Here is a 12,322-nt window from a genome sequence, read left to right on the forward strand (position 1 = left end):
ATTAGTAGTTACGTAATAATTTGCAAATACATGTGTGTTCTAAAAAAGGATAATGTGATACACAATTAGCATGCACATTACAACAATAATTTGGAACAAAATTTTAGATCTCAATCTTTAAAAAATTACATACTTATTGAAGTCTAACAAGATTGATAAGTAAAAATAATGTAAAATGTAAAAATAATTCATTTATCACAGAATACTACATTGGGGTGGACAATGGATGGAGGTTTATCTGTTGAAAACTTTTTTTTAACTGAACCAATATTCATTTCAACTGAAGTTATAAGAAATTTTAATTCTTGAAAAGAAAGAAATAAAACTTCAATTATTAAAGGCTGAGCAACCTAAAATTTTCCCCATACATTTAATTATTTTTAGCCCCCCCCCCCCCCCAATATATTTAACATTGTGTTAATGAAAAAGAGTACAAAGTTTACTTAGGCATATATGAATAACACCATATTAAAAAAAAAATTATCAGGCATTCAATGCCTGCTAAACAAATCATATAACTATAGAACTAAAGTTGTCCATTGTATTTCAAATGTTAACCAGATTAAAAAGACAATTTCATGAAAGTTTAAAATGTTGTTTTTTTAAAATTAGTAAAACAAAATCTTATCCTTCATAGTTTTCATCGCAGGGAAAAGTAAATAAATATATCTAATTTCAGAAGTTTGATTAAAAATAGATTGTGTTAAAAAGTTATTGAGTAAATAATTGTATTGCATTAAAGCAAAACTAATTTTTAAATACAATTATAGTAAAATATTATATTTTAATTACAACAACATAATATTTATTTTTTTAAAAGGTTAATATATCTATAGCAAACCAGATCCACTGATTTAAAAAAATATTAGTGGATGAATAAATAATAAAAAATATATATGTGGTACATTTACAAAAGGCCTTCAAAATTGTCTTAACAGAGGAGTTAACAAACATTCTGGATTATTGTGCTAAACCAGTGTTTGCTATATCTCTATGATGAAGACTTGTCTAGTTTTACAAATGTGAATTACAGAAACACAAATCTGAATTACAGAAACACAAATGTGAATTACAGAAACACAGCAGTCGATGGTACAAAATTATTGATATAAGTACACAATAGTTGATGAAGGTACAAATAAAGATCACATAAGTTACAAGGAAATCAAGGAATCTAAAACATTTTCAATTATAGCAGGATGTGAAATTCTTTCATGGTCAATTCATACCATTTGATGAAAGTTTTTAAAAAACTAACCTGTATGCTAAAACACATACATTGCTGACAACAATCTAGAAAGTAATTAACAGTAACTGTCACATTGCTGTCAAGTTTTAGGAAAGGGACAGAAACTTTTTTCTGTTCAATTTTCACAAAGCTATGGTTTTTTTTTAATATTTTGTCTAACAGCTCAAAAGAATAAAATAAATTCAGTATGGATAAATGAATTCTTTGGTAAAAATGTAAGAGCTCTTTAAGAATACTAATTTTATTTAGTTTTAGTTAATTTATCTAGTAGTACAGACACAAATCTACAGCAGCAGCCATTTCAATAAACTAATTGAACATCATTTAAGTACCCCAGAACTGTGACACTAAAGAAATTAAAACGTTTGTTACATATGTATTTAAAAAAAAAACAACACTTTTATAAAAATCAGGCGCCAATAAAAAGTTGAATTTTATGAAGATTCAAACATTATGTGCAAGTTACAGAGATGATCTAGATGTTAATAAATGACAACATACCGTGGGCAATGAAGCACCTGGGTTTTCATACAGGACAACTGACAACATCAATGTTACAAATTTCTATAAATAAAAATGTTAAATAACAATGTCTTAAAAATTATAATATCACCTTATCCAGGATTAAGCTTGTTAATAATTGACAAACTGTCTTTGATTATGATACAACAATAAAACATATTAAACTATTAAACGTAAAATGAAAAGAATCATAAGACACAAAGCATTTCTTTGAGAAAAGGTAACTAAGCTGGACTTCAAGTACACTATCAACAAACTTTTCCCCAGATGTGGAAACCTTTTAAACCATGGCAAATTTGATCTTATTTATATTACCCTATAAATTGCTAAAAAATTTCTTGCTTCACTTATGTTTATTTTAAAAATGCAGATGGGCAACTTAAGTATGTTTATAGGGATAATTTTTTTTAATCACAATTGTATACAGATATACAGTTTTTTTTCAATATGTAACTTAAAATAAAACAAAAAAATCACATTCTATTTTTTACTTGTTTTTTTTATGTATAAAATTAATTCAGCATAGACATTGAACATGATCAATGTACCAGTCCACACCCCAGTGTGAGGACACAATCACAATCATCCACACCCAAGTGTGAGGACACAATCATCCACACCCCAGTGTGAGGACACAATCACATGAGTCCACACCCCAGTGTGAGGACACAATCACAATCATCCACACCCCAGTGTGAGGACACAATCACAATCATCCACACCCCAGTGTGAGGACACAATCATCCACACCCAAGTGTGAGGACACAATCATCCACACCCCAGTGTGAGGACACAATCATCCACACCCCAGTGTGAGGACACAATCATATGAGTCCACACCCCAGTGTGAGGACACAATCACAATCATCCACACCCAGTGTGAGGACACAATCATCCACACCCCAGTGTGAGGACACAATCATCCACACCCCAGTGTGAGGACACAATCACAATCATCCACACCCCAGTGTGAGGACACAATCATCCACACCCCAGTGTGAGGACACAATCATCCACACCCCAGTGTGAGGACACAATCATGCACACCCCAGTGTGAGGACACAATCACAATCATCCACACCCAAGTGTGAGGACACAATCATCCACACCCCAGTGTGAGGACACAATCATCCACACCCCAGTGTGAGGACACAATCATCCACACCCCAGTGTGAGGACACAATCACAATCATCCACACCCAAGTGTGAGGACACAATCATCCACACCCCAGTGTGAGGACACAATCATCCACACCCCAGTGTGAGGACACAATCATCCACACCCCAGTGTGAGGACACAATCATCCACACCCCAGTGTGAGGACACAATCATCCACACCCCAGTGTGAGGACACAATCATCCACACCCCAGTGTGAGGACACAATCATCCACACCCCAGTGTGAGGACACAATCATCCACACCCCAGTGTGAGGACACAATCATCCACACCCCAGTGTGAGGACACAATCACAATCATCCACACCCCAGTGTGAGGACACAATCATCCACACCCAAGTGTGAGGACACAATCATCCACACCCCAGTGTGAGGACACAATCATCCACACCCCAGTGTGAGGACACAATCATATGAGTCCACACCCCAGTGTGAGGACACAATCACAATCATCCACACCCCAGTGTGAGGACACAATCATCCACACCCCAGTGTGAGGACACAATCATCCACACCCCAGTGTGAGGACACAATCACAATCATCCACACCCCAGTGTGAGGACACAATCATCCACACCCCAGTGTGAGGACACAATCATCCACACCCCAGTGTGAGGACACAATCATGCACACCCCAGTGTGAGGACACAATCACAATCATCCACACCCAAGTGTGAGGACACAATCATCCACACCCCAGTGTGAGGACACAATCATCCACACCCCAGTGTGAGGACACAATCATCCACACCCCAGTGTGAGGACACAATCATCCACACCCCAGTGTGAGGACACAATCACAATCATCCACACCCAAGTGTGAGGACACAATCATCCACACCCCAGTGTGAGGACACAATCACAATCATCCACACCCCAGTGTGAGGACACAATCATCCACACCCCAGTGTGAGGACACAATCACAATCATCCACACCCCAGTGTGAGGACACAATCATCCACACCCCAGTGTGAGGACACAATCATCCACACCCCAGTGTGAGGACACAATCATCCACACCCCAGTGTGAGGACACAATCATCCACACCCCAGTGTGAGGACACAATCATCCACACCCCAGTGTGAGGACACAATCATCCACACCCCAGTGTGAGGACACAATCACATGAGTCCACACCTCCGTGTGAGGACACAAACAAATGACTGTCATAGCTAATAAAATTATCACAATGCAAACAACTCATAAATGTTTGAATTAAAAGTTTGGCTACACCACATTTGAGGTACTGACCACATTTATTTGTAAGTTGAGTAAAACACGTGTACATCAAAAAACTTTTTTTTATTAAAGTCTTAACACAGGATATGTAGCATTTTAGCTGTATGAGCTTATAAAAAAAATAAGACCATACTTTGTAAGAACCACTTCTTCCATAAATTATTTCAATAAATAATCCATACGATTTTTGTATTATACATATTCACACTATTGCACAGAAGAAAGCATTTGAAACCTTTTTTTTTCCAGATTTTAGTTTGAATACTCTTTAGTCTTATAAAGCACTGTTACACATTTAATACATATTAACTCTTATATCATAGTAAATGTGTTCTTTTATGCTTTGATTTAGGATTTTGATAGGTTCCATTAGTGTATTCTTTTTTTTTTTAACTTTGTAGAGCACCACCCTGTTTTTGAATGAGTTATGCCCTAAAATGCTAAAAAAATGGCTCTTAAGTGAGGCAGGGATAAAAGAAATGAAAAAAATTGCTGCTCATTAAAAAAGAAAAACTCAAGAGATTCAACAGTGAAATTTGATGCCACATTGGAATTCTTCAATTGGATCTAATAATACTGATTAGAGCTGGGTTCAGACTCACTTGCACTCTTTACACTTGGTTGAAGATGTCTCCTAAGTGATGGGATGGGAATAGAGCTGAAGGCTGTTGTAGACATACAGCTACTCTGGTCAAGAATCTTCATCACTGCAGGTTGATAGAGTCAGTTGTGTGACATCACTCTGTAAGAAAAATTGTCAGCAGTTTGATTGACATTACTCTACAAGGAACTATAGCTGAAACAGCCCCACTCATTAAAAAATACAGGATCACCACATTAAATAAGGCAATAGAGAGGTTGCACACACGTGACCAAAGCCATGTGATGTTTACATCCCCCCCCTATGTTGATGCCCTCGCCTAGCACTGGTCTTTGCTATGTATTTTATAGTGCTAGTCCTAAGTTTATTTTAAAAACCTGCCACCCGCAGAACAGCAACAATATTTGAAGAAACTTAAATTATTCAGGAACCTTTATTGTTTTGTGACCAGCTGATAGACAATATGAATATAATAAATAACTGACCAAAAGGTAAACATCTACTATCCGATCTTTCAATTTTCTAACAAGTTGGATAAGTCATGGCGCTGGACCATCTCATTTGGATGAGGATATTGATTAGTATGATAATGATGAAGAGTCTGATGTAGACTATGAATTAATTAATAATAAAGAAAGTGGCAATGTGTATTTTTAGCGATGAAGATAATGCTAGTTCTAGTAGTGACTAGACCAAGAACGATTGAACAATTCAATGAAGATAGTGATCGAGACTGGTCAACGATTTTGACTGAGGTACAGCTTTGTGATTTTGTTGAACAAATAGCACCATGCACTACAATAAATGTTGATACTTTCCAAAGATAATATTTTATGTGGAGCAATCAGTACTTAATACAATGCACTTTATTTCTTGTATTTAGGGTGCAAGATAGAGTTGCTATTAATTTTTTCCTGAAACAACCAGTGTTAAGTGCGGAGTCATTTCCCTTTGGCTGGGATTTCAGAGTATAACATTTTGGAGAGTGTTTTGAGTGGATTTTGTAAACTTTTAATAATCGAAACATTTAACTTTGAAAAAAAAATTGCTCATAAAATTTTTTTAAAAAATCGAGTATTGTCTCCCTTGGTGAAATGTTGGAAAATGTTTTGTGCTGGGATTTAGTAGCGTTTTTTTAGGAGATGATAAACATGAAATAAAGTCTTTCCATTCTCTAAATATCAGATAAATGAGATAAAATGATAATTTCTAAACCTCATGATATGCTGGTGGTGGTCTGTAGTTGTAAACATAACGATACATTGGTGTGTAGGTCAGATCTCCCATGTTGGAGCCTGGAGGTTCATTGTCATCCTCTTCATCATCAATATTTACAGCACCGCCTATACTTTCTGCATAAGTTGGTGGGTCTGTGAGACAGAGATTTGACCTTGTAACAAACAACTATGTGAACAAATGTTAGCAATATACACATAATGACATCAGTAGACAATTTTTATCTCTAAGATAATATACACATGACTAGTCTTGTAGAAAATAGTACACACGATTGTATAAGATAATGTACAGCTCATAAGAATGTAAATAAAGTTACAACTAAACACTGTAGTTTTTTGGAGTCCATGCTAATTTTTAAAATGACTGACCATAATTTAGAAAAATAGTGTCATTCATATCTAAACATTGGATTTAAAAAAATGTATAAGTAGATAAAAAAAACCAACAAGAAACAAAAGAGCACCCACCATCAAATGGTGGAGGGGGGGTTATCATTTCTCTGTAAGGTGGTGGTACAGGCAGAAGACTCATGGAAGCAAATTGGGCTTGTGTTTCTCTATAGTATCGTGAGTCTGTATATCTATAGCTTGGAGCTTGTCTGAAAGGCACAGTGCCAATCACCACAGGCAAATGCATGGTTAAATTATAGGCACCATTTATATGAAGAGCAACCTAAAATTAAATGCAAATGTAAAAGGTAAACTTCATGAATAGTGAGATGTGTAATGCAGTTAAAGTTACAGGTAACAAATGTTAAATCAATCAAAAATAGAAAACAAAAGAATTGAGCCATGAAAATGTTTTGTTTTGAATCAACTGATCAATTAGAAAAACTATTCACCTTGACATAATAGTCTACTTTCATGACACAACAATTGATGATGGAGGGGGTGACAGCAGGTATCTTTAACAGCTGAGAGTCCCATGAGCCTCTAGTGCCTGGGGCAACAGGAAGACCTGTTAGAACAGTAAACTTAGTTCGTCTGATCCGTGATTTCCCGCTGGCAAAAAATGTTTGAGATTGATAGAGAGTGGCATATGGTATAACTGTACGAGATGAGTGATTGTCAAATTCTGCAGATATAGCTATGGATTCACCTGGAAAAAAAAGAAAAAATTAAAGAAAACTATAAGTACTTAAAAACATAAAAAAATCGAGTTAAAATAAAAGTAAACTAGCCTGGACAGTATCCTCGTCTGTCTGTTCTGGAGGTGATAGAGATTGGACCTGATGTGCAAAGCCAACAGCAAAGAGTTTTTTCTACACTACTTTCTACTTGAACCTAAAATAAAAAACAAAAGATTAGTAAATTCAAAGTGATCTAGAAGAATAAGTTCTAAACCAATCTTTATATATGTAGTGCAAAATACAAAAAGCTTTAAATCTTAAAATATTAAATTACTTATAAAAGAAGTAAATAAAATTCTGATTTGTTAAAAAATAAAAAAAGTAATCCTGATTTGTAATTGATTTTAAACAAAACAAACCTGATATTCTGGACGATTAATATCTATAGGACTTATAACAGTGAAGGCTTTTTTGGTTTTATGATTGAAAGACCAAGGTTTATCCATCTCTGCTTTCAACCAGTATCGTATGCTGCCATGTTTTCCCTCAAAGCTTGTAGAAATACCACTATAAACATTCATTTTTGAAAACTAATTAGGCTCATTTAAAAAATAGATATGTTTCTATGTAATAAATACAAAAATGTCAATGTTTGACTATATTATGTGAAGATTCAAGTTTGCTGTAACACTTACCCCATTGGTAAATCAAAAGCAAATGTCAGTTCATGATGTCCATCTGTTAAAGTATCCCGTCCATCTGCCACTTCTGAAAAAAAAAAAACTAACACTTTCTAAAGAATGTAAGATTTCTACTGATAATCATTTCTATAACTAAAAAGAATAAGACTATAATTTTACTATGATAACGAGATTCTACAAGTAACCCTTTAAAACATGGTGATCCAAGGGACAGATGAGGTAGAGTGACATCTGATGAGATGTGGTAGCATTATACCCTAGATGCTGCATCAAGCTCATTATTTTTACTGGCAGGTATTTGCCTAATTTTAGTATTTATGGTTAATGTTTACTTACCAATTTATTTAACTTTCAAAACATTTATTTTAATCTTTAACACTAATAGGGCTATATTTTGTAACTTATAAAACTAGGTTGATATTAATGATAGTGTTGTCTTTTTCTCTAAACAGAAACCTAAACCAAATCACCACATCAACTTCAAATTTAACCAGTCATTAAAAACGGATTTTTATCAAAGAGATGCCTGAAAGAAACTCTGCAAAAGAAACTCTAAGATTTGACAAACAAATAAGGTGGTAATGTTAGTGTATTTATCATCGTTTTGATGAGGTCATTATTAATGTGCATTTTTTTTGGCAATGGCATTTCAATTCTGTGTTAACCCTAGCATCAATGACATAATTTTAATGTGTGCTTTTCCGGCTTTAGAATTGTACATATATTACAATGAAATCATACATATTGCGTTTAGTTTTGATAGCTTCCCATATGTTACATGTGACATCACGGTCTTTTACTATGCATATTTTTTTAATTTCCTTGGGTTTCTCTAAAGCGTTACCGACAGACTATAAATAGAGTAACTATTATTAATAATAGGCTAATGTTAAAGATAGGCAAACTTTTTTTTCTAACATTAGGGCTTAGGGTTAGAACGTTAGGCCATTAGTTAAAATTAGTAAGGCGTACTAAAAATATTGGCCGATGCTAGCCGGAAAAAGATACGCATGCGCAATGGAGAGAAACTACAACTTGCCATCGCGGCGATGTTTTGGAAGGTACTGCGCATGCGTGTGTTAACAACCGCAGAACCCTAGCCCTAACCCCAGCCCTAATCATATCCCTAACCCTAATCCTATCCCTAACCCAAATCCTAACCCTAGCCATAGGTCACTGCGCATGCGCAGAACTATCTTTTGCGCCTAAACATTGGGGAAAAAAATCTTTTTCCCAGTTTTAGTCACTTCGATAAATATTAAATATTACTTGCCTCCTCCAAACAATACTTGTCTTTTGAAGAAATATTCGACCTCTGCATTATAGTGTTCAGTGTAAGATCCAAGACGACTCCCTGTACTTCTTGATTCAGTCCAATGTACTTTAGCAACACCTTTCATAAAAATTCGAAGTGAACGCATTTTCATATCGCCCTTCAGCTCAACTATGACGCTGCCTTGGACTCGCTCCCCGGGATGGTAAACTGATTTACTGCCAGCTAAAATTATCTCAAAACATTTCAGTTTACCCATTGCTGCTTTGTATAGTATTTTCTTTACTGATAATTGAGTCACATTTTTCGAAATAAGACGAAAAGCTGTTGCAGAAACTTAAACTCAACAAAGGCTAATGTTATGATTTTCCTCCATCTTCCTGTTGCGCGATGACCCGGAAACGAACTTCAAACAAAATGTTATGGCGCCGTACGGTTCCCGTGTATGTAGTCTAGTAGTAGCAGTAGTAGGCCTACACAAAACGCTTTGCTCTACGAACAGTTTTCTCCTAAAATAAGTCACATAGTGCACAGAAAAATACACAGACGAAGATCTCTCCGCAGACCAAACCATGCTTCGTCCGGGGCGTACGTTCAATATATATATATATATATATATATATATATATATATATATATATATATATATATATATATATATATATATATAGTGGCGTAGCGAGGTCGGGTGTCACCCGGTGCGGCACTTAATGGTGTCACCCCCCAGAGGCGTAGCGACCCTTCCAGGGTACAAACTTTCAAATTTTCGATTTGCACTCCCCCCCCCCCCTCAAACTTTCGATTTGCACCCCCCCCCCTCAAGTTTTCGATTTGCACCCCCCCCCCCTCAAACTTTCGATTTGCACCCCCCCCCCTCAACTTTTTCTCCATATATTTTGCTATTTTTTGCCGCCTTGGTGTCACCCCCCCTAAATGGTGTCACCCGGTGCGGTCCGCACCCCCCGCCCCCCCCTCGCTACGCCCCTGTATATATATATGTGTGTGTGTGTGTGTGTGATGGTTTTAGATCGTTCCGTAAAACTTGACGCAAGATGCGTTAATGTTATCCTTTTAAAAAAGAAAAATAATAAAATAATGTCAGAAATAAATATGCTTAATTTAGGCTTGTGTTGTGTGTTCTATCTTTGGAACAGTCTCTGTTATAATATGTTACATAGTAACATTATACGTTTGTTAGAATTAAGGTCATACACAATAGCAAATCGGCAGAATCTCTTCGAAACGAATCTCTCCCGAACGAAATGGAATTTATATAGAAAATATTTACTTTTCGAGTGCCCCCCCCCCCGGAGAAAAAAGTCTGGAAGAAACACTGATTAGAATGCGACATGGTTATTTAGCTAGAGAAAACAAACTGGAAACCAACGGACACAACAGCTCGAAGTCTTGGATTTCACAGATTAGATGTGCGCTGCCTTCTCACACATAGTCAACAACAAATGCAGAACAAATTGCCTGGTTGAAGAAGCAGTAATAACCGGTCTAATGATAGTGGAATCGCCCGTGACGTTCAGATTACAATCAGCAGCGATGAAATTCTTTGAACTTTCTAAACCAATGTGGAATTCAAATGCATTATAAAAAAATTCAATCAGGATCTACAGCTAAATGTGAGGTCTCCCAATACTGTATGGCTCGGGGGTAGATAGTAACAGACTGTGGAGAACGAAACAAGAGCAACGAAAAAGTTTGTGAATAGGACACAATATCAGGAAGACAGTAAGTAAACATCATAAGCAATGCTGTTAAGTTCACGCTCAAAGAAAATAGACCAAAAAACTCATGAAGGAAATCGTTTAAAATATAAATGGGGGAGGCTGGATTATCAGGGATCGATCTTCATAAAAATCAAGTCAGTTGACGAAATGTTGCTTACGCCTATTCTCCTTAGGAACCCAAAAGGAATAAAAAACAAGAATATCAGAAGTGTTGAGGGCAACTCGGGATATAAACATGATTTTATATCCATTTTTAATTACTTAAAACCATTTTAAAATAGAATTAAATCTCGTAGAGAAAAAAGAATTTCGCACAAAGTGAACGGCAAACAATATGTGCATAATAATGCGGAATATTATTAGTAGCCCACTTTATAAATTCACATGCGTTTTTGGAGAAATCGAAAATAGCGTAAATTATTACTTCCGGTCAACGGAAATTACTCAAAATTCAAAAGAAGATCTCGTACTTACATGTGAAATTTCATTTATCTATCTGAAATAATACTCAAGTTATAGGCTTTTGAAAAACTAAAAGTAGAATAAGTTCCACTTCCGGTTACAGGAAATCGCTGAAAAGTTGATACAACTACAAATTTGACATAATACTTATGTATGAAATTTCATCAACCTAGATATAACGGTACTCAAGTTATCGTGTTCACAGACATACATACAAACACACACACAGACATACGGACACAATTGCAAAACTATTTTTCCGACTCAGGGAGGTGTAAAACTTCGAAATCTGTGAAAAAAGTTTAAGTATTTAAAATGGATTAAAAATCATGTCTATATCCCGAGTTGCCAGCCCCTGTTGTTTTATATAAGAATATTCGAGAAAGTTTAGGGGAGATCACTCCCGGTTTACTGTTACACAATCGTACAATACAATTTAATTCAATTGGTTTCTGTTCTAAGTGTTAAAACTGCTATCTACTCACAAATCCAGTGTCAATTCTTCCGATTTTAGTCGGCGATAAAGCACCCCTCCCCCAATCTTGGAAAATGTTGGAAATCCGTTTTTTGTCGGTCTTTGTTTCTTAATGTTATTTATTTGCAGTTAAATCAGTGTGTAAAAGGCTAGTAGCCGTTTAATTTCTTAACTTTGGCTGTTTATAATTCAAAACAGCAGCTTAAAATGAAGTTTTGCATTTTTCCCTACCCCTTCTAGCGCCCCCTCAGGTCGGCAAGCCCCGGAGCATCACACCCCCCTCAAGAGCGAACACTCCACCCCAATAACGCTAGTAGCAGTTGCAGAGTTTCTTCCAGACATCTCTTCGGCTCCCCCCCCCCGAAGAAAGTCTACCGCTCCCCCCCCCCCCCGAACGAGATGGAATTTATATAGCAAACATATACTTTTACTAGGGTCCGCCCCCAACCGAAAAATGTTGACCCCCCCCCCCCCGAAAATATCAAGTCTCCCCCCCCCCCCCGAGAAAAAAAGTCTGGAAGAAACACTAAGCAAGCAGTTGCCGTGCAACCATTATTCCCCTGAATGTTTGAA

General features: G+C 36.3%; 1 protein-coding gene across 1 annotated transcript; it reads right to left on the bottom strand.

The window, feature by feature from the left end:
• Window positions 1-4,065: 4,065 nt before the first annotated feature.
• Window positions 4,066-9,457, bottom strand: LOC131957738 (arrestin domain-containing protein 3). Its single transcript, XM_059322490.1, has 8 exons — window positions 9,074-9,457; window positions 7,795-7,867; window positions 7,519-7,666; window positions 7,211-7,313; window positions 6,872-7,128; window positions 6,498-6,702; window positions 6,007-6,161; window positions 4,066-4,932 (listed from the first exon to the last, which is right to left on the bottom strand). Exons 1-8 carry the CDS (start codon window positions 9,330-9,332, stop codon window positions 4,882-4,884), a joined length of 1,251 nt encoding a protein of 416 aa, XP_059178473.1. The 5' UTR covers window positions 9,333-9,457; the 3' UTR covers window positions 4,066-4,881.
• Between the last annotated feature and the right edge of the window lie 2,865 nt (window positions 9,458-12,322).

The sequence above is a fragment of the Physella acuta genome, unplaced genomic scaffold (assembly GCF_028476545.2).
Source record: "Physella acuta isolate Inbredline_101_S28 unplaced genomic scaffold, ASM2847654v3 ptg001261l, whole genome shotgun sequence".
In the NCBI taxonomy this organism is placed as follows: domain Eukaryota; kingdom Metazoa; phylum Mollusca; class Gastropoda; family Physidae; genus Physella; species Physella acuta.

Bases quoted from the DNA above. Each gene is read 5' to 3' on its own strand.
- LOC131957738 (XM_059322490.1), bottom strand. From the start codon at position 9,332: ATGGGTAAACTGAAATGTTTTGAGATAATTTTAGCTGGCAGTAAATCA. The intron at 6,162-6,497 runs GTGGGTGCTCTT...TCTGTCTCACAG, and splicing joins CCCCCCTCCACCATTTGATG to ACCCACCAACTTATGCAGAA. The intron at 4,933-6,006 runs GTTTAGAAATTA...TTTTTCTTACAG, and splicing joins CACCACCAGCATATCATGAG to AGTGATGTCACACAACTGAC.